The sequence below is a fragment of the Tenrec ecaudatus genome, chromosome 18 (assembly GCF_050624435.1).
Source record: "Tenrec ecaudatus isolate mTenEca1 chromosome 18, mTenEca1.hap1, whole genome shotgun sequence".
In the NCBI taxonomy this organism is placed as follows: Eukaryota; Metazoa; Chordata; class Mammalia; order Afrosoricida; family Tenrecidae; genus Tenrec; species Tenrec ecaudatus.
The window spans coordinates 33,086,637-33,109,087 of record NC_134547.1 but is presented as its reverse complement, the minus strand read 5'-3'; the positions used below and the strand labels follow the sequence as shown (position 1 = coordinate 33,109,087).

The window sequence follows — 22,451 nt, the reverse complement described above, 5'->3', positions numbered from 1 at the left end:
GGGGTTATATGGAATGTCGAGCTCAGATCATCTCCTGTAATACTTGCTGGCCTCACAAGAACCACAGGGGACACAGCGTTCTCTATTACTCAGTGCATCAGACGAGATGGTGCAGGTGTGTCAGGCACTGCCTTGGAGAAGAGGCTCATCGTATTTGTGGGATGCATACATTTGTGTTGATGAAAAATAAAAGGGGACAGAAAATCCACCTGCCAGGTTGTTTGCTTTTGAATTCACTTGGCATAATTAAATACCCACAGATGCATGAACAAAACAGACAAATATTCCCCACCTCTTGGGGCTCCCACTTTCAAATCTTAGCCATCTTTTCCAGCAGGGGGAATGTTAGGTAGGAAGAGGCAGGGACAGTGGGGTTGTCCCTCTCTGTGCCTGAAAGCCCCCTAGAGGAAGTTGGAAGAAAATCAGGCGAGCCCTTAGCCAGCCATAAAGACTACTGGGCATGCGCCAATTCAAGCCCGAGCCAGGTGGGATCCACACACCTGGGCAGCCCAAACTAGACCCAGGTGGGTTTAATTCAGCTAATGGGGTCAACCAAGACCTTCTACCACGCCTCCTAGCCAAAGGCTTCAACTACCCCCAGGGGTTCTCAACCTGTGGGTCGTGACCCCTTTGGGGGGAGGAGGGGTCTATCTAACAACCTTTTCACAGAGGTCACCCGATTCATAACAGTAGCAAAATGACAGTGATGAACTAGCAACAAAAATAATTTTATGGTTGAGGGTCACCACCACATAAGGAACTGTATTAAAGGGTCGCCGCATTCAGAAGGTTCAGAACCACTGAGCTACCCCGACCTTGAAATGCCCTGCCCTTCCTCCTCTTCTTCGCCCTTCAGCTCCTGTCCTGTGCCTGCCGGCCATGCCTCAGTCTCTTGGGGTGTGCATCCCACGAGGTTGTCCGTGTTCTGTGATTGTAAAACCTGAAACTTTTCCCGGCCTTTATAAAAACTCACTTGGATCACAAACCAAGCTTTGGCATAAATTCTTCGTCATGCGAAGTCAAGAACCAAGGTATTTCCCACCTGAGAAACCTAATAGGAAGATGCCCCAACAAAGAGGGGTCCCTCACTGTGGAAATGTGCCTGCCCCTGTCGGTTCAGTCTTTGTTGGTGTGAGTTTTGTTTGTTTTCTAAAGATTACTCCAACACTCTATTAATACTGCTTGTGCCAGCTGAGGGGAAAATATATAATGGGTGTTTGGGGGTACAAGAGACCCAAACCTCACATTTAATTGAAGAACATTGATTAATTCTCCAACAGGCAAATATCGACTCATCTGGATGAAGGAGACAATTAGCATGAGGTTGTAGTGTCATGCAAATGCTTTCAGAAAATTAAAGCCTTAGATAGAGAGGATAGGGAGGACAAAGGAAACTCACAAAACTCTGAGTGACTGCAAATCTATGCCCCCTGGCTGCAGGCAGGCCCACAAAATCAGGAAGGGCACTGGGACTGGGACACATACATTCTGCTAGAATTAAGCTGCTCCACACAAGAGCTTACTCGAATGGATCGGGGCTCTCTAACCAAGACAGTAAGTCATGCCCCAGTCTCCACGAAGACATACCCATGCAAGTCCCTAAGGGCCAGCTAGGAGAGTAGCAGCAACCCCCGCCCTGATGCCCTCTGCCAAGGACAAGGTTAGTCAGCTGCTGGGATCAACAGAGGCTGCATTTCTCTGGAGGCTCAGATGAGGTGGCAGATAGGGGGAATTTGAGTTCCGATCTGAAGGAGGCAGAAAGTAATGAAGGCGTGTGGGGAGGAATCTTCAAAGCACGGGGAGTCACGGGTGCAAATCCCCGGGGGTGGGATGTTCCTGGCATGATCAAGGAACACCGGGGACCAGTGTGGCTGGAGCAAAGTGAGCAGCGATGGGGAGATTGACGGCAAGCAAGGATACAAAAAACACACTTGAGAAGTTCCAGGGGAAAGGGAACCGGAAAGGAAGCATTGGCTTGAGAGGGAAGTTCCTTTTCTTTCTATTACTTACCAGCATTGGGGGTATAATTTGCATAGAGGATGAGGGGAGGGGAGATGATGGAGGCCTTGTGGGTGTACTAAGAATGTCAGCTCTTCCTTGGGGTGAAACAGGAGCCCTGGGGAGGAGGGGCATGATCTGACTGGCCTGCTCCCAGGACACTAACTGGCTGATGTGTAATGAGGGCAGCTAAGGGGGCGGGGGAGGGGAGGGGCAGAGAACAACGGAAATGAGGACAGCTACAGGGATGTTTAAGCCAAGAGATGATGCTGGTTTGGACTCTGTGTGTAGCAATGGAGGTGGTGAGGAGAGATTAAATTATAGCTATATCCATAGAACCAACTGAATTTGCTAATAGAGTGGACAGAAGGTGGAAGACAGAAGTCAATGCGATCAGAAGCGTGAAACTCTTGGTCTCTGAGAAGGAGAAAGCTGAAGACGCCACTGTTTGTTTGTTTGTTTGTTTGTTTGTTTGGATCTCGGGAACCCAGACCAGTGGGGTTATGAAGTTGGCGATTGTGGAGCTATTGCGTGGATACTTGTATGTAAGTTCCTGGGGTTCAGAGAAAAGTCTCTAGTAGACTAATCCTACAGTATCCTATCCAGTCTCTTTCACTTGGAATAATATTTTCAAGATTTACCCATGTTATAACGTGCACCTGTACTCCTTTGTACCTTTTATTAATGCCAAATAATGTTCCATTGTGTGTTTATCCAGCCATCAGTTGATAGGCATTTGGGTTGTTTCCACTTTGGGGCTATCATGTATAATGTTGATGTGGATATTTATATACAGGTTCTTATGTGGATGTATGTCTTCAACTCCCTTGGGTATTTAGGAGTGGAATTGCTGGGTCAAGAGATAGGCCATCCTGTGCTGAACATTCGGGGAGATGGTACCATGTTGCATTGCCCCTCGTCCTCGCCAACACTTGTTACTGTCTTTTTTAATTTTAGCCAGTTGAGTGGGGATAAGGGACATCTCACCGAGGTCTTGATTTGAACTTTCTCACTAAATTTTCAAAGGAGCCCTAGTAGTGTAGTGGGCTGTGTGTCGGGCTGCAGACCATACAATCGGCAGTTTGAAACCACCAGCTGCTCCTCAGGAAAAGATGAGGCTGTCTACACCTGTAAAGACTTACTGTCTCCGAAGCCCAGCAAGGCAGTTCTACTCTGTCCTATAGGATCGCTGTGAGTCAGAACTGACTCGATGACAGTGAAGTTTGGGGTTTGGGTTCTACCTTGCTGACTTGTAGGAGTTCTTTATAAATCCTGGTATCTCCTGAAGCATACATTTTTATTTTGGTCAAATCACATGCATCTTTTTTTCTTTCTCTTTTGCTTGTGCCTTTCAAGTCATAGCTGGAAAATTATGGCCTGGTGTGTGTGGTAGTTACCTAATCTCGTGTCAACTTGATGATATTAAGAGTGAAAGGGTGGAGTCTACACTGTCAATCAGGTTATAGACTGATGCCTCTTTGTGGGCATGGCCTTCTCATGAGGATTCCTGTCTCTCTCTCTCTGCTTGACATTTCTGTTGACAAGCCACATGGAGCCACACTGATGGCAGTCAGACCCTGGGGATGCATCCACCGCCATTAGACCCACAGGACTTTCCAACTACTATCCTGTGATCTTTGTGCATTCAACATCATTGCTTGTGCTGTGTGAGTCAGAAGAGGAATCCCTGGGCCAATCTCGAATGTATGGCCTTGATCTGGACTGGACTAGGATGTTTTAAGGATATATCATTGCTACTTGACATAAAATTCTCTCTTACACACACATTAGTGTCTCTGGGTTTGTTTCTCTAGTCAGTTTGGACTAACATACCTAGTCCAAGTCACAAAGATTTAAGCCCATGTTTTCTCCTAGGAGGCTTTTATACCTTTAGCTCCTACTTTTAGGCCTACAGTACATTTTGCGTTCAGCTGAGTGTGTGATGTCTCGAGACAGAAGAGAACATGCCACTGCCCTCAAGTCTGGTTAGATTGTATTGTACGTGTTTTAAGTTGGGTTCTCCAGAGAGATGAAACCAGTGACACTTATATGTGTGTATATAGAAATAAATTTGTATCAAAGAAGTGGCTCCACAGTTGTAGAAGCAGGAGACTCAGATGTTAAGCTGGAGGCTTCTTCTGACACGTGTAGCTGTGGTGGCTGACGAACCACGACACAGAAAGACAACAAGCTGGTGGCTGCAGAGCTGAATGTACCCAAAGTTGGCAGTCTGCCAATGACTCCAGTGATCAGCAGGCAATATGGTCAGTGAACTAGATACAGAACCAAAGAAGCCCAGATGATGAATTTCAGAGCAGATAGGGGGCAGAAAGAGGTTCCTAGCCCTTTTGGGAATGTATTTGATCACTGGCAACAGGAGTGGACGTTAAGAGAGAAACCTTTCTTTTTCACATTTTCTGCCGTGTACCCAGGTGTTGGGAACCCTCTTGTGGAGGTCCTGAGAACATGGTAGAACTGCCTCTGTGGGTTTCTGAGACTGTACATCTTCATGAGAGAAGACCACCCCATCTTGCTCCCGCAGACCATCTGATGCACTCAAATAGGTAACCTCTCACTGCCCCGCCAGAGCTCCTTAACCGGTGGCCAGCTCTCCATCAATCTGTCACAGCTGACTGCTATTGGGAGAAGGGGCCAGGTGGCTGAGGGACCATGGCTAGATAGAGCACTCACAGGCACAAAGAGCTCTCATTCCCACAGCCCTGTCTGCCTCCCACACAGTCTGAGCCACAGCCTCTCGGGTGGAAAACTGGTAAAGTCGCCAGTGCATTTTACCACTCCCCCACCGCCCCGAGGGCCTGGGAATTTTCTGTAGGATAAACAATGCATGTGGGGCGATTTCACTCGCTTCCATAGACCCAATCCCACTCACTGTTTATTGAAATGGACTATTAGTATCCCATTATACGCCCCGCGTGTCTACTGTAAAGATTCCCCTGTTGTTTAGCATTTGGATGGTTTCCCTTTTTCTTTTATAAACAGCAGTGTGATGAATATCTTAATTTTTCCATTTGAATTATTTTATTAGAATATTTTTTTCCAGAAGGACGGGGTTTGTTAACTAGAAAGTCTACACCATGCTATGGTTCCTGGGACTTCTTTGTCAGACCTCTTTTCTGAAAGGAAAGCAAACAGGCAGTATCATGGGGGCATCCTTTCTGGGGTGCCCTGCAGCTCGGGGTTTGACCATTTGGATTTATTTGTGCCAATCAATGAGTTGCTCTGCAGGAGAAAGACCGGGCTTTCTACCCCTGTGAGAGTTAACTGTCTCAGAAACCCACAGGGGCAGTCCTAGAGGGTCACTGTGAGTCGGCAACGCTCGACGGCAGTGCGTTTGGTTTTGGGATGGGTCAGACTGATTTGATGGCATCTACCAACAACTCTTGCCATCACGTCAATTCTGACTCATCGCTGCCCTAGGATTTCTGAGGCTGTAAATCTTTACAGGAGCGGTCTCATCTTTCTTCCACAGAAGCAGCTTTGGGTTTGAACCTCCAACTTCGCAATTGTCAGTCCAGCACTTACCCAACCATTCTATCAGGGCTCCTGATATTATACTTCACATGCTTCATTGCTAATGAAGAGAAGTAAAGTCCTGATTGTAAAACTCACAAGAGTAAAATACATTACTGAGAGGTCAACACTGAGACACTGAATGGAGATGGGATTGAGACAAAGAACATGAGGTTAAGAGCGGCTTTATTAGGGGAGGGAAAGAACTCCCGGGAGGGAAGGGAGAGCAGAGAGAGGGACAGGAGCATCTTGAGCTCCTGGGCAGTTCAGAGACCCAACGAGTTGGGTCCAGGGAAATCGCAGCTTGTTGGTGAGGTGGTGGGAGATATATGGGGCTCGAGCTAGGGGTATATGTTGATAACAAGATGGGAGCTATTTTTGCTTGCAGCTGCAGGACCTTGAGTCAGGATGCGATCCAATCCGTGGTAAGTGCCTTTGTTGTTTGCCAACCTGCCCCCTGGAGTGCTGGGACAGCACAACCTTGGTTCTGAGAGAGAAGCTCCTTGGAATGTGGGGCAGAAGATGCATACTTCAATAGGCCATTTATATTCCTGAGAGGCTGGAAATGGGGGCCTTGAAATGGGGGCTCCTCCTGAGGAGCTGGAGAGGAGATGGGGGCTGCCTAGTCTGGACCTGGTCCAGACAATTACCACCCCATCACTTCAAAAACAAAATGAAACCCAACCCACCTGCCAACCTTGGGATTCCACTTGCCAGGATTTGGGATTCGGTGGCCATTCCGCTGGGCAGGTCTGAGCTCAGCCTCTTGACCCGCCATTATCAGAAGGTTCCAAGGTCTCCCTTCCCCCAAACCAAAAGCACAGGGGACACTCCTGTCCCGGCACCAGTCAGCCCTGGCCTGGCTTGACTGCCAAATGCTGAATGCTCACGATGGAAGGGCATTCTGGATTATATGCAAAAAACGTTGCAGATCCTGCGGCTGGCCATCTGCTGATGGCTTATGGGAACCTCCGGAAAGCCTCCGCCCCTCCTCAGAGACTCAGAAACCAGGTCCTGTTGGGAGTCGCATCCCCAGCCAGGAAGGTGTTTGTGTCTCGGAAAGCTAAGCCTGGTTTTCCCACGAGATGGCGCCTCTCAATAACCGATGGGAAGAGGAATTCTTTCTTCCAAACCCTGAACCGGTGTCCCCCCAGCCTCTTGGATTATAGCACCCCCACCCACCCCCAGTCATGTTTACTTGCAAGCCAGACAGCTCCAAACACAGAAAAGTAAAAAAGTTAATTTTAGCTGAAAATACACCATCTGCGCGAGCAAAATCTCGTTCCGAGTTGTCACGTCAACACCCGGAGCAGGTTAATCACCAGCCCGGGAGCAGCAGATGGTTTCTCTTTATGACCGCTGGGTCCCGCAGCCAAGGCGTCCTCTCAGCTGCCTCCTGGCCCTGCTGGCAGCGCAGGGCGTTTCCCAGGCGATGCGGGGTTGGGGAGGGGGTGCCTCACAGCAGAGACCGCCACCCTGCCATCCAGCCCAGTCACAGATGGAGGCCACTCAGGCAGCTGCAGCAAGCCTTCGGCGCAGGCCTGGGCACCCTCTCACCTCCTCACCTAGCTGGGCTTTGACCAAGAGGTAAAAAGGTCAAGCCCTGGGCAGCAGGCCATGGGGAGCTCTGGGATCTGCCACCCAGGAAACCGATCAGGTCTACCCCAGCCCAACCTCTTGGCCAACAGAGCAGCCAAGCGAACCACTGGCCCGTCCACACTCAAAATCATGGGCGACCTCAGCAGTGACCAAAAGAAAAAAAAATCCAAAGCAAGTCAAGATGCCAGGTAGCCACCAGCAAATGGATACAGGCTTAAGGGACTACAACCCCCCAAAAAACCCTGCCTTCAGGTCACAACCAACTCCTAGAGACCCTTCACACAACAGAGGTCTTCCCAGGTGTCAATCTTTAAGGGAACAGAAAACCTCCTCTTTCTCCCTCTGAATGGCCGCCTCACACTGAGCTGACAGCGCCTCAAGGCTCCGGTAAAGGGACTGCAGCACACACATCTGTCTGGCGACAGGTGCGGCCAGAATGCTCCTTGGACGCCAGGACACCAAGTTTCATCACGCATACTTTGGACATGTTATTGGGAGGGGCCAGCCCCTGGAGGAGGACATCATGCTTGGTAGAGGGGGCGCCTCCAGGAGGGGGCTCGGCATGAGGGCTGCGGCGATGGCCTCAAACCTGTCAGGGCCCCTGAGGGAGGGGCAGGACGGGGCAGTGTTTCATTCGGTTGCAACAAATCGGGTCCTCTTCTCCTGCCGACATGGGGCAGGAAAGGAACAATACTGCCTTGCAGAAGAACATTTTGACAAAATACAACAGCCTTAAAATATGTTATATACTTTTGTTTAAAAAATCATTTTTAAATTGTGGTAAGAATATACATAACAAACCTTTGCCACTTCAGCAATGTTCCATGTATAATTCAGTGTGCTGCACATATTTTAATCCACCGATTTCGTTTTGACATAACTCAAAAGATGAACAGGAATGTTCACTGCCACCTCGTAATAGCAGGAGCTTCAACAGGAAACGGCTCCAAGCATGTGGCTTAAGTATAGGAATATTACACAGCCATTCCCAGGGCTTACAGCAGGGTGACACTGTGTGAAACGGTGGGAAAGTTTTCAGGGAGTAAACCAACTTTGCTAACAGTGGTTTGCCCAGAGATGGGATCTATAGTGGCCTTTCCTACATTTTCAGCAATACACATTGTAGATAAGAGGACCAGTTTTCAAAGGCCATTCAAAGCAGAGTTGGGCACATATTAGGGGGACTCGGCTGCAGTCTAGCCTGGGTGCGGGGCAGCCAATGCCAGAGTAGGTGTGCCGTGGATACAGCCAGCAGACTGGGTGGTTTGCCGAACTCTTCCTCCCGCAGAGGGCAAGAATGAACCAGGGCTGGAGGCATGCACCAGACATTGGCAGTGGTGGTAGCCTCTGAGGAGGGGACTAGCTCGCCATTGGAGGGAGACATGAGGTTGGACCCTCTGCGACCTCTAAAGTTTTGTACCTAGTGGTTACACATGGGGCTGCAAACCGGAAGGTCGGCAGTTCAAAACTACCAGCTGCTCCTCAGGAGGAAGACGAAGCTTTCTGCTCCTGTAGAGTTTCTGTCTCGGAAACGCAGAGGGGGCATCCTTCCCGGCCCTATAGGGTAGTAAGAGTCGGAGTCGATGCACTGGCAGTGAGTTTTGAGTGACGGTGGGTGCTGGCCCTCGGTAGAAGCCCCTCCCTGTCCACCCCCACCCCCCTCTGCCCCGGGAGGCTTGGGCTTCTATGGGTAGGAAGAGGGCCTGAGACCCCGCTGGGGCCTGCGGCAGGCCGTGGAGGCTAAAAGGTCAGTCTGGGCAGTGTTTACCCAGGGAGACCCAGGGCAGCGTGAAAAGACAGTCTGCCACAATTGGGGAGAAGTCTGAGTAACCCACCGAGTCCCTTCCTTGTGTTGGTTTACACGTGACGTCGGAACGTTACTGATGCCTTTCATCCCCCACAGACGTGGGAGCGCGGCTCGGAGCACAGCTGTCCGTGAGGCGGTGGGGAGGGCTTCCCCAAGCAAAGTGGAGGCACCCCCAGGAGAGACTTGAAGGAATAAACTTTTCTTAGACTTCCAAAAGAACATGACTTCATATGGAACAGATTTAATTTGAATGGTATAATCCAAGAAGTACCCTGGCTTCCCCTGGTGGGCGGGATTCCCCTGATGGGCAGGCATGGGAGAACAGGTGAGCACACCTGCCCCTCATCAAGCCCCCTGCCCCCCCCCACTCAGAAGTCCCCAGGTGAGGGAAGGGGCCACCAGGGAGGTAAGCATGATGGCAGCATGGGCTGTGCCCGCCCTCAGCTCCTGGACCCCAGAGGGAACCAGTCTTGTGCCACAGGCACCAGGCAAGAGTCACTGCGTGAGGGAGGTTCTGCTGCCCATGGTCCCACAGTCAGGGCAGCGGGCAACCAGCGAGGCGCTCACACACTCGGCTTCTCAGGAACATGGGCAGCACGCCGCGGCTGGGGGGGGGTCCCTCACAGTGTTCCCTGCAGCACCCGCAGGGGTCCCCTCTCATGGGGAGCAGCAGCCTAGTCCCCGTACTTAATCTCCGCCCGCAGCTCCTTGTTGACGTAGTTCACCAGCATGGCCAGCAGCTGCTGCTGCAGGACCTCGCTGCCCATGACCAGCGTGACCAGCTGCACGGCGTCCGTCCACTCCAGGTGCCTGACGATGGCCGTGGCTTTGTCGACCAGCTTCTGCTGCTCGGCACGAGGCAGCTCCATCAGGATCTGAGGGATCGGCTTGAACTGCCCACTCGTCATCCAGGCGCCCAGCAGGCCCCCGACGGCCCCGCCTGGAAAACAACGGAGCCTGCCGTTAGCTGGGCCTCACTCATGCACCACGGCCTTGTGTTCTCACTGACTTCGTCACCAGCTTGTCCACGGGGTCGGGCAGGCTCTGCTTGGGGCGGGAGGCTGGTGTGCAGCGGTTGCTAGCCAGTGGCATCCCGGCTCCATGCTGTACGGCGCTAAGGGAAAGCCCTCCCCCCTCAGAAAGCTGTGCCCGCGAGACCCCTCCTTGAGCCGAACAAGGCTCTCCGGCCCTTCTCTCATCCCAGGGTAGGGCTCCCAGGCAAATGCATGCTGGAGGGGCATTTCAGGGCCACCTGGACCCTGCCTTTGGTGCCCAACACACCCTGTCCCCGAGCTGTGGAATCCCCTAGCACACTCGTGGCTAAAGGACCTAGGGGACAGGTGAGAGCCTCGTCCGGGGAGTCCAGGTGGAGCAGTGGGTTAAATGCCGGGCTGCTTCTGCAATTCCACTCTGCCCTATAGAGCCAGGGACCAAACACACTGCCACAGAATGCATTCGGACCCAGAGTGCCCTGCATGACAGGGGGCACTGCCCTGGGGGATGCTGAGGCTGTAACTCTTTTAAAAATATCCTTTTATTAGGGGTTCATACAACTCTTATCACAATCCACACATACATCCATTGTGTAAAGCACATTTGTACATTCATTGCCCTCATCATTCTCAAAACATTTGCTCTCCACCTAAGCTCCTGGCATCAGCTCCTCATTTTTCCCCTCCCTCCCCCCCCCATGAACCTTGATAATTTATATATTATTATTTTGTCATATTGCTCTGTCCGATGTCTCCCTTCACCCACTTTTCTGTTGTCCGTCCCCCAGGGAGGAGGTTATATGTAGATCCTTGTAATCGGTCCCCCCTTTCCAACCCACCCTCTCAGTATCACCACTCACACCACTGGTCCTGAAAGGATCATCTGTCCTGGATTCCCTATGTTTCCAGCTCTTATCTGTACCAGTGTACATCCTCTGGCCCTAGGTGGATTTGTAAGAATTGGGATCATGATAGTGGGGTGGGGGGAAGGAATCATTTAGGAACTAGAGGAAAGTTGTATGTTGCATCGTTGCTACACTGCACCCTCACTGGTTCGTCTCCTCCCCGATACCCTTCTGTAAGGGGATTTCCAGGGGCCTACAAATGGGCTGTATGTCTCCACTCCGCACTCCCCCCCTCATTCACTATGATAGGATTTTTGTTCTGATGATGCCTGATATCGCTAAGAAGTAGTGATGAACGTATGAAGCACATCACTGCATGGGAAGAACTGGAGGAAATCATGCTAAGCGAAGTAACCAAGCACAAAAGGACAAGCACACCATGAGTCCTCTGAGGTAAGCTTAAAAAAATGCAAAAGGGGCATAGGGCTTTAACTCTTTACGGGAGCAGCAAGCCCCGTCTTTCTCCCTTTGAGCAGCTGGTGGTTTTGAGTTTGCTGACCTCGCGGTTAGCAGCCCACGGCATAACTCCTCCGCCACCTGGCTCCCTGTAAGTCAAAGTCCACCTGATGGCACTGGGTTTACTCGCTGTTGGCTTTGGAGGGGCTCCTTTTGAGGCAAAGCTTCTCGTGCAACCCCACCAAGGTTGTACGGTCATAATCACATATTTGGCTCATTCCACTCGCTCTCTTCCCAGTGCGCACCAGAGGACGCCGGCGTTACTTTTCATTTCCACGTGCTGTGGAGGCTGTGGCCTCCTTCTTGGCACTCCACACAAAGTCCCCGGGGCCGGCGGGTGGTTGGCAGGAGAGGGGCCTCGCTGAGCTGGTCTTCCTACAGGGACTGCAGTTATTTCATGCCCCTGTCGCTGCCACTCCAGATAGCTGAAAACCTCAAGTTATAGCTTTACCAAAATCTCATGATTTTACAATATTGGTCGTTGGATAAGGGGTAGGGAAACTTTTTCGGACAAGGGTCATTTAGATATGTACAGCATCATTCGTAGGCCATACAAGATTATCCACTTAAAATTAGCCTATGTTGGGTCAAACATTTCATTAACTCACCCCTGATGCGATGCCAGGGGAGCCGAGGTGGCATAGTGGTTACTCAGTGGGCTGCTAAATGCAAGGTCAGCAGTTTGAAACCACCAACCACTCCTAGGGAGAAAGGAGACTTTCTACTCCGTAAAGAGTTACAGTCTCGGGAACTGACGGCGGCAGGTCTACCCTGTCCTATGAGATAGCTGTGAGTCAGGATCGACATGAAGGCTGTGCGTGTGGCTTTGGGAGTGTGAAGGCTGGGACTGCTTCTCTTCAGTGAGGTGTGTGATGTTAGCTGATGCTGATGAATTCTTGGGCCTTCTCTGGTCCGCGGGGTTCATTACCCAGCCCTGAATTAGACATTGATGAAATGCAGCCCGGCTAAACTTCCCACACTACCAGCAAAGCTCCAGGGTGACATCACCAGTGATGTCGCTTGGATGCCTGTACCCCGGAAACAATTCCAGAGGTCACTTCATCCCCCACCACTCTCCTCAGACTGTTTGCTGCCAGCTGCTGTGGGTCAGCCCTACCCCGGTCCTGCGTCATCCCCAGACGCCTGTGGTCCACAGGGCTGTCCCCAGTGAATTCCCAGACATTGATGGTCAGGTCTTTCTAGTCCACCTTGGCCTGGGAGCTCTGCTGAAACTTGTCCCACATCAAAGCACCTGGCAAGGCAGCACTAGCCTGGCCAACAGGTGGGGCTGCACAGAAGGGGCCCCTGAGGGCAGCTGACCCACCACTGCTCCTGCAACCGCAGGCCCCAAGTGAGGGGCATTGATGGGGTATGTGCCTCCTCAAAGAGGCCCAGGAAAACCCTGCCGAGAGGCCTTGGGAGAGGTGAGGATTAAGTGCAACCTGATGTCTTGCGCGGAACCCTAGCACCAGAAGAAGCCGTCAATGAAGACACTGGCGGGGTCCACATGGAGCCTGGGGGTAAGAGGGCACCGTGAGGTCAGGGCTGTAATCCCAGCTTGGACCACGGGTCAGGGCAGCCTCGGTGTCACCCCGAGGGATACTGAAATTGGATGCAGCAGACAGAGGAATTTTCTCAATTTTCTTGGCAACTTCTCTCTTCATCAAATATTCTTTTTTAAAAAAGCAAATCGCAGTCCGGGCAAGAGCCCATCAGCAGGCTGGGCTTGGGCATCATTTGGGGGCCTGCTGAGGCCACAGCACACCAGCTCTGAGCTGGAGACCAGCGTGCCCTCACACCCCCGCCACACACACACACACACACACACACACACACACAACAGCAGTGCAGTACCTTCAGCAGCCCGGTCACTCTCATCTGCACTCAACCTTTATGAGAACATCAAGATTGGATTTAGTGCAGCTCTTAACGCAGAAAGTTGCCAGGAATATTGACCTTCAAGTTACCAGCTCTGTGAAGAAGGGGAAATCTCTGTTTTCTGGGCAGGCTGATGATCTCCCCCATGTGACCAGAGGCTAAAAGTGGCCCAGCCCCTGGGTCCCATGTGCCAGCATCCAGTTCTCCGCAGCTTTTGCTCTATCAGAATAAAATATGTGCTCCCAAAATGGTAACTGGTAAAATTACCCCAGCAAGTCCTTCCAGGACAGCTGGCGGGATTGGGGACATGGGCGGAGACTGTCCTTGGGGAAGAGAGCAGGCTCCTGAGGGCAGACGGGTGAGTCAGGCACCCCAACTCAGGATGAGGCGAGGGGAAGGTCTGCACTCTCCCCACGCCAAGCTGCTTTCCTTCCCCGGGGTCCCTCCGCTGAGTGGACTGCCCTTCAGCATCACTCCTGCAGCTGATGGACACCCACAGGCCCACGGCCAGGCCAGTGATGAAGACACAGAGGCCAGCCTGGGGCCCTCTCCTGTCTGTACTGACAGGGGGGCTGCTGACCAGGGAAAAAGGATTCTAGCAGATGGTGAACTCACAGCGGGTGGGATCCAGACTCTGCACCGCCTGTCCAGCACGCAGCAGGCACTCAGGAAACATCTGGCCAGCCCCATGGCAGGCTGGGCCCTTGGCAGGCACCAAGCCACACCGAGAACCTGGAAACAGGCCTGTGGCTGGAACCAGGTGTCCCATGGGAGGCTTTATCTGCTGCTACTGCAGTCTGAGTGGCTGTGAGCCAGCTCTCAGATTCCATCCCAGCACTGGGCCAGACAGCTCCTCCACGCTGCCTGGGGCACAGTTCTCCCTGCTCCTGACCCAGAGGCTGCAACGGGGCCCTCACCCCAAGGAATGGTGCCTTTCCTACAAGCGAGCCCTTTCCTCTGGAAAACTGACCCCAACTATCACTCATGGCTTGAGTGAGTCCAGGGGACAGGGATCACCCCTGGGGAGCAGGGAGCTGTTTCCCTGCACTGGACCTCTTACTCTCAGAAAGGCGCCCGCCCCCATGGAGCTGGCAATGGGGGTGCCCATTCAGTAACTTGGCCAGCGGGCACAGCCAGGGCTCAGCAAACTGCCCCCCCAGTGCCCATGTAAGTGGCATCTCAAGTGGCAGGGTAATGAAGGTCACCAGGGTGGGGGGTTACAGGGCACCCTGGTACCTTCCCAGTCCTGGACACATCCCCCAGGCCAGGACAGGGTCAGTGACCCAGAGAATTTAGGGACTGAATGATATCATCCCATTTCCCAGCTAGCCCTGCACCTCTGGGCCATCACACAAGCCTTTTCCACAAGACGTATGATGGACACAAGGATAAAGTCTCAGAGGCCACCATAACTAGACTGGTTCTGGGCACAGTGGCTGCGGCCTGTCTACAATGCCCACGAGGATGGCTGTCTCGACAGGCCACTTACCAACGGCTATTCCCGGCGGGCCGCCCACCAAACCGCCAACAAAGGCCACAGCCCCAGTGACCAGGGCGCCCTTCCCGGAGTGCTTGACGGCTGCCTTCATCTTCCTTTCCTCAGAGACGGAGCAGAGAAGCTGCATGATGTCTTCCACCATGACAGGCATCCTGTGGGCCCTGAGGGAGGGATGGGGGTTCAGAGAGAGCTCTAGTGGGAGGAACCCCCATTTCCTGCAAAGAGCAACAACCCTGCCATGGGTAGGATACCAAACATCCAGTCACAGGAAAAGCTCTATGTCAACAAAAAGCCAATAGAAACGGCAGCTGGGTGAAAGGTCAGCCTGGCCCTCTGATGGGCAGCCAGAGGCCAGAGCAGCTGGGCACGTGGCCCCATTTAATCACGAGCGAGGCCTGGCTCACCTCCTTGATGCCAGGGTTTGCCAGGTGGCTTGGGAAATGCCATGGCACAATGCCAAGCAGAGGCTAGTAAGCCCTGTCCTCATCATACCCACCTTGTGTACAAGGAGTTGAGCTCACACCAAGCCAAGGAGGGGGGAAAGGCCCGGCTCTGGGATCACAGTGTGCACCTAAGTGCCCCAGCATCCAGTCCCTCCTCCATCCAACGCCTGCTCTGGGCCCATATCACGAAGGACCAACTGCCACACAGGACAAGGCTTGTCAAAGGCCGGGTGGCCCTCAGTGGGATGGGCTGACACAGTAGCCAAAATGCTGGGCTGCACACAGCACCCACCAGGCCTGTTTCTCTTGGGGAAGGTTTGGAGTCCTGCCACAGTGACCGGGGAGGGAGGCCGAGTCAGGGGCAGGAGAAGGGTCTGCCCCATTGAGGGTCCAGGCAGTAATGGAGCCCAAAGGTTGACAAGACCCTGGAGGCCAGAAAGAGAATCAGAGAAGCAAGCAGCGACCTGGCCCTTCTCACAACTTCACTGGGTACTGGGGGGCGGGGATGGGTGGGGGGTGGCGGGGAGGGCTTCCCTTTCTCAGCAGCAGTTCCTCTTCCCTCAACACTGAGACCTTCCTGGGCTGAGGATAGTTGGGAGAATCCCGATTGCTCAGTATCTTTGGCTTCTAAGAGCTTCTCTCTTTGCTTGTAACTTTCTATTGCGATCTGGGTGAAGGCTTACAGAGCCGAGTTTGTTTCACAATCAACAATCCAAACCCATTTTGTATCATCTCTCTGGTGATGGTTACTGATCCCACATCCCCCCATGTTCCCATTCCTCCTCCTTACTCAACCTGCTGAACTCTGTCCTTGGGCAAATGCTGGCTTGTAGGTCTCAGATGGCTGATGATTCTAAGGCGTCTGTACCTCCCAAGGGAGACCTGCCTGCTATTTGACTGACAGGCATAATCTGACTGGCCCAGCAGTGGTGCTCCTGGAAGATTCACACAAATACTAGTTTCATTGCCAATAGACATTTAGGCAGCCAAAGGAATTTGTTTGATGGTAAAACCCTTCAAAACGTTAAAAAATCTCATCAAATAATCAAGATCTAGTTCAAAACTCACAGCCATGGAGTCAATTCTGACTCACAGCAAACCCTATAGGGCAGGGGAGAGCTGCCGCTGTGGGTTTCTGAAAGAGTGACCTCTTGTGGGAGTAGGAAGTCTCCTCTTTTGCCTTCAAGAGTGGTGGGTGGTTTCAAACTGCTGAGCTTGTGTTTAGCAGCCTCAACGTGTAAACACTGTGCCACCAGGGTGCTGACTCTGGTTTATGCCCAGCTTTTCATCTGTCAATTCTGCTGGGACAGGGCAGTGCAGGAGGCCCCACTGGAGGAAGCAGGGGACATTCTGTCCCCGAGGGCATGAAAGCCACACTGCTGACACCCCATCCTCACACTGTGCCTGTCTGCCAGGCTCCCTTCTACTCCAGTGCCCTCTGCCCAGTGCCAGCCTCAGAGAGTTTCCCCAGAGAACAACAGCCGCTCTCGCAGTTTCTGCCCTGCTAGTAAAGGGATGTGAGAGAGGCAGGAAATTATATATACAGTTTCCCCGCCATCCTCTCTCAGAAAACCCCAGCTTCCAACCTGCTATGGAATGACTTCAAGTCAAAACCCACAGGGGCTAATGAGGCATCTTTGTGCAAATGCTACTTTCAACCCCTACTTAGCCCAGTCAGGCCAGTGACAGGCAGGAGCCTGGGGCTCTGGAGGATCAGCAGGTATCCTAGTGTGTGGGAGGTGGTGGAGGAAATGGCCCACTGCCAGGGAGATTTCAATAGTTCCCCGCCACAGGTAGAGGTGGCCTTGTGGCTGCCTCAAGCCATGGGAAGGCTGGTTTCACTTCTTCAGACGAATCATCCCAGCAGCTAGACCATCAGTGGGCACACCCCCTCCCGGGTCCAGAAGCCTCATCTCCTGAGCCAGCTGTCGCTAAAAAGCTCAAATTCCAATTCCTCTAGCAACAGTACTGCAGCTTCTCCTTCCCCCCACCCCCACCCTGGGAAAGTCGGGGAAGAAGGAGCTGGCCAGAGGGGTACTCTGACACCCACAGACCTCAGCGGGGTGGGAGTGTGGCCTCCACGTCTCACACCAACTCCCAAATCAAGTTTGTCTGCAACAGGCCCGAGTCATGCCCCTCCACCTCCTTGAGAACAGAAGAACTAGATGGTGCCCGGCTACCTCTGCCCACTGCTCAGACAAGGACCGCGTTAGCAAGTCCTGGATAGGGTGGGAGAAAAAAAGTGTAACAAAAGTAAAAAAAAAAAAATTTTTTTAAGTTTTAAAAATTCAAAATCAGTAAAGAAACTAGGCTTACTGGACACCTCAGGGCAGCCATGTGAGAGCAGGGGCAGCACTTCACCAGGGACCCCGATCAGAGGGTTAGGTGAGGAGGTGCCGAGTGGGGAGACACAGGAGTGGTATCCCACGGAAGGGGATGGAAATGACGTTGAAATGCTCTGAACTGTTGGACCTAAAACTTCCTCTGTAAACCTTCACCCAATTCACAAAGGAAAAGGCTATAAAGTTGAAAATAAAACAAGAGCAGACATCAGAAGAAGAGAATGTCCGCCTGAAGCACTGGTTCCGTGCAAGCACCCAGGCTGCTGTGCTGGTCACAGTGCGTTCTGGGGACAATGGAAGGCTTCCTGAGAGCCCCAGGGAGTGAGGTGTGGAGGAGAAGCTGGCTTCAGAACTATCACAGACCGCCATGCACCCTGTTTTTTAAAAATGCTGTTAAGAGGGCGTCTCTTCGGAGTCAGAAGCAAGCCCTGGTGGCTGCGGTGACTACAGGGCTTCATTAGGTCACTGGTGCGAACCCACCAACAGGTCCAATGTAGAAAGAAGTAACCAAAACTTAAAAAATAAATTAAAAAGAAAAGTAACCAAGGACGATTACGGAACTGCTCGGGGCAGTTCCAGCCTGTCCTAAAAGGGTCCCGGGAGTGGGGATCGGCTGGACAGCAGTGGCTTCTGCGTCCCGGCGGGCGGGCATTTACCCAACTCCTCCCCGCGCTAAGCCTAGCAGCGGCCCCTCGGATGGATTCGCCGATTGATGTGCACAGCGGACACCGCGCGGTGGCCAGGCCAATCACGCGGGACCTGGGGTCACACGGCAGGATTCGGTCCCAACGTTCGGTTCTCCGCGCCGGGCCGCCTTCCCGCGGAGCCAGAACCCGAGCGCGGTCAGACCCGCGGCACCCACGGGGACCCAGGTCACGGGCCCAGCGCCTCGCCCGCCACGGACGCGCCGGCTTCTGCTACGGAGGCGGCCCCGCCGCGCGCGCGCCTCTGCGGCCGAAAGCCCCGGAGCCCAGCCCCGCGCGCCCGCGCCCCGGCCGCCTACCTCGGCCTGCGCGGCGGCGCCCGGCCCGGACTCCGGCTCCGAGGGGCGCCCAGGCCGTGCGGCGGAGACCTAGCGCCAGGCCCCGCCCCCCCGCCTTCCGGCCCCGCCCCGTTGGTGCCTTCCGGGTCGGAACCCGAAGGTGCCGTTGCCCAAGCCCGGACCTGGCTCTGCCCGGCCTGGTGGGAGGATCCCTGAGCGCCCTCCCCCGCCCCCGCCAACCCTGCCCACTGAGACTGGAACCGGACCAGAGCGACCCATCTGGGTGGGGCGCTTGGACTTTCGCTCCCTAGGGGGCCCCCACACTGTTTCCTTGCCACGTCTTGCTTTCTAACCCAGCGCACGCCTTTTAGATTAGGGTTCCTTTGGGCGCGCCTCCAGGCTGGAGACTTTTCACTCACGCGCCCAGACTTAAGAGCCTGGAGAGCTCACTACCCCTGCCCCCCAACCAGGGTGCAGGAAAGGGCGCGGTGGCCTTTGGAAGTGCAAGGTGCAAGGTGCAAGGCCAGACCGTTGAATGCCAGACCGAAACTTCAGCTGGCCCCTATCGACGCAGGTGCGTGGGCTCTAAAACCCAAACCCAAACCTCAGCTTTGAAAGCATAGTCCGCTGCCATGCCCAGGATCCTGACTCCAACCAAGCCCCGAGGACAGAGTTGGCCTGCTCTTTGGGGTTTCCAAGATCCTATGGGAGCAGTCAGCCTCACGTTTCTCCAGACGTGACTGGCGGGGTTGGAACCGCTGACGTTGCATTTAGTACCTCAACACTTAACCTATGGCATCACCTGGCGTCCTTGCCTCAAGGTCAGTGGAGTCGAAAAGGGGAAATCTGGCTTTGACGCTAAGACTCTAGGGGCTGGGGGAGGTCTGGCTTCACAGGAGAAAGCCAGACTCCGCTGGAGAACCCGTCTCCCATCCAGTCGATCCAACTCTGAGCGACCCTAACTCTGCGCCTGGGGTCTCCGAGACCCTTGGCAGGAGTGGAAACCTCATCTTTCTCCTATGGGACGGCTGGTCATTGCCAACTGCGGACCTTCTGGTTAGCAGCCCACTGTGTAACCTAGGTCAGCAGGGCATCTTCGGAGAATGAAACAGGGCAGGGAGTGATACTTTAAAGGGACAGGTAGAAAGAAGCCCCACTCCTGCCTCAGGAAGAGGACGCTGACCTTGAACCATTACAAATCTGAAAAAGCTTCCAGGGGTCCTTACGTGGACTGTCCCGCTCATCCCGACAGGTACAGGCATAGGGCGTCTTATTACACCCCTGTCACTGCGCTTCACAGATGACTGACTTGTTGACAGCATGGCTGTTGGGGGCAGCCCATGTCCACAGGTCTCACCCACGTCGTGTACCCAAGAGCATGCATTGTCTTCGCATCCCTGTCACATTGTGGCAATTCTTCAAGCATTCCCCTAATGTGATTATACACCGAATAGAGCATGTTACAGTGCAGACCTGGCTTGTATGTGCACTGGGAAACCCCGGCCTTTGTGTGAGTCTCTTTGATGAGATACTGGCGTCATTGCAGTGGTCTGGAAGGATAACGGTGTCATCCTCATGCCGTAGATGAGAGAGCCACAACACAGAGACGCTGATCGATCCAAGCCCCTCCCCACCTCCATGAAGGGATGCCAGGGTGCACCTGGCTCAAAGCCCTTGCTTGTGGTCAGCACCCTGCCATGTCTTCCATGGTGCTGTGGGCACCGAAGTCCTTTCATGCAGTGACTTCATTTTGGTATTTCTGCTTCCCTCCTGCTGGTCCCCTTGTAAGGACATCAAGCCTTCACCCAGACCCTCCTGACTGCGTGAAAGAACTCCATCAGTTCCGATCAGGAGCTTTTGCTTGAGTTTGGGTGACAAGAAAGGTAACCAAGGCTAGCTAAGAATAGCTCCCCTTGCTCCGTGGCTTTGAACCTGAGATGCTCTGGTTTCTTCTGTAGACAGCTCCCCCTGGTGGCACATTAAAGAACTCCCGCCTGCTGACTCTCCTGGAAGATGAGTGGGGGAGGATGCTGGAAGTAAACTACTTCAACACAGGGCTTTCCAGAGACGCTTAACCCCAGGAAGTTCATGCAAACCTTCAATCATCAGCCGCCTAGACCTTCATTCTGATCTGAGGGAGGTCATTAATGATGACACATTCTGAAACCGATAAGGCACAGTGTCCCATTCTTACACCAGCATCTGTGGCTTCCTACAAATTGAACCCTGTTGACAAGGTGGCCGGGGAAGGGGTGGGTCCCCAGCCTGTGGGTCAGAGAGCACTTGATCACTTTTGTGGGCCACCTTGTGAGAGTTTTTCTGCTCTTCCTTGCCAACAGAGTGTCCTCCTCCCCATGGGAAAGGTCAGTGGGGTAAGGCTCCCTGGGCAGGACTGTAGTAAAGGTTAAAGAAGGCAACATGCGCGTATCCCGAGTTTTCTTGTTTGCATCCTAGGGCCCAAATGACAAAGAGCAGCATCTCCCAAATGTGGGCCAGTGTGTTAGTCCGGGTTGACCAAAGGAACATATTCAGACACACTCTCATATCTGAGTAAAAGAGGAGTTTAAATCAAGTAATTATGCATCAATAAAATATCCCAGCCCAGTCCAAATTAAGCCCATAAGTTCAATATTAGCCCATACATCTGATATTAGCCCATGGATTCTTCAGACTCATGGAGCACATGCAATCATGCTGAATGCAGGTAGATCACAGGCCAGTGGGTGGAAAGTCCTGTGGGTCCAGTGGCAGTGGCTGCCATCAGTGAGGCTGTGTCTGACTTGTCCACAGGAAGGTGAAGCCGAGTGAGTGTGTCCTGCCTCCAGAGAGAAAGAAATTCCCAGAATCCTCATGAGAAGGCCATGCCCACACAGTGGCATCATCAGCTATGACCTGAATGACAGGCTAGACTCCACCCCTTCACTCCTAATACCCTTAAGTTGACACCACTTGATGTAACTACCACAGCCAGGAAATCCCTCCCATTCTGCTCCAGCCCTGACTCAGCACCTCTTCCTGATGGTGTAAGGGTGCTACCTGCTATTCCCAGGTCTCTCCCCCACCCCTCAAGAGGCCAATTATGTCTGATCCTACTTATGACAGGTCGAAAGATTAGGGATGAGGGGGGTTGTCTCCACCAAATGCCTGTGCTAAACGAAAATTAGCTGTCCAGGCCACAAGACAGGGGCTGCAAAGGGATCCGGCACACTTTAGACACTCATGGGGAAATCCAGAACTGAGCATCACAGTCACGTAGGCGATCATCTAGGCGCAGGTGAAGGTCAGCCTTCACAGGTCAGCACCACAGGTGTGTCTAAACTCAGCCAACAAGCTCAGCCAATACCCTCAACCACGCCCCCACGGCCCCCTCCTCCCCCAGCCCGAGGGGATAGGGGGATGCGTAGCAGACTGAGGGCAGGCCACTTCTCCTGTCTTGCAGGTCTGGGGGTGGGGTCTCTCCTGTGCCCGGAATGCCCTCTCAGGGCGCACACTCTCACTCTCTCTCGCCCGAGCTCTTTTCCTTTCGCAGTTCTGCCACTCCTCGTTTGGTTCTGTGGCCGACTCGTTCCGGCCATTTTCCACGTGGTTTTTTCTTGCTTCTCTGAAATGGCCATTTTCAGCCGTGAACTCTCCCACAGCCCCGCCACCACGCAGTCTTGCACACTTTCCAGGGAGATTAGTACTGTCTGAGACTGGAGTGCCTGACACGTCCCTCTCCCTCACGCAAGTTGCTTGATTTACAACAGGGCTTCTGCCTCATGAATTCTTTTAATGCCGAAAAGCAAGACGCGAGGGAAACCACCCCAGAAGCCTAACCCTTAGAAGGTTCTCTCAGGATAAATTCACCTCCTGGATCCAGGGCTGAAGGGCCTGTGTACAGACCCCTCTCACAGGCCATGGGCGACCTCCTCTTCATATTCTCACACAAGTAACTTTGGGTCGTTTTGAAACAAACGTCAGAGTTCTTTTCCTTTGAAATGACCTCTGAGGAAGCCTTAGGGTGGGTTGAGTGTCTGGAGG

At 53.2% G+C, this 22,451-nt stretch overlaps 1 protein-coding gene across 2 annotated transcripts; it reads right to left on the bottom strand.

Moving 5' to 3' along the window:
• Positions 1-9,156: 9,156 nt before the first annotated feature.
• On the bottom strand, positions 9,157-18,593 carry C18H19orf12 (chromosome 18 C19orf12 homolog). 2 transcript variants are annotated; one of them, XM_075537250.1, is made up of 3 exons: positions 18,453-18,593; positions 14,656-14,825; positions 9,157-9,875 (listed from the first exon to the last, which is right to left on the bottom strand). In XM_075537250.1, the coding sequence occupies exons 2-3, from the start codon at positions 14,813-14,815 to the stop codon at positions 9,610-9,612; spliced, it is 426 nt and encodes a 141-aa protein (XP_075393365.1). In that variant the 5' UTR covers positions 14,816-14,825; positions 18,453-18,593; the 3' UTR covers positions 9,157-9,609. The 2 variants fall into 2 exon arrangements, with proteins under 2 accessions (XP_075393365.1, XP_075393364.1); XM_075537249.1 differs by lacking the exon at positions 18,453-18,593 and adding an exon at positions 18,106-18,361.
• Positions 18,594-22,451: the final 3,858 nt, after the last annotated feature.

Bases quoted from the DNA above. Each gene is read 5' to 3' on its own strand.
- C18H19orf12 (XM_075537250.1), bottom strand. From the start codon at position 14,815: ATGCCTGTCATGGTGGAAGACATCATGCAGCTTCTCTGCTCCGTCTCT. The intron at 9,876-14,655 runs GTAAGTGGCCTG...GTTGTTTTCCAG, and splicing joins CCCGCCGGGAATAGCCGTTG to GCGGGGCCGTCGGGGGCCTG.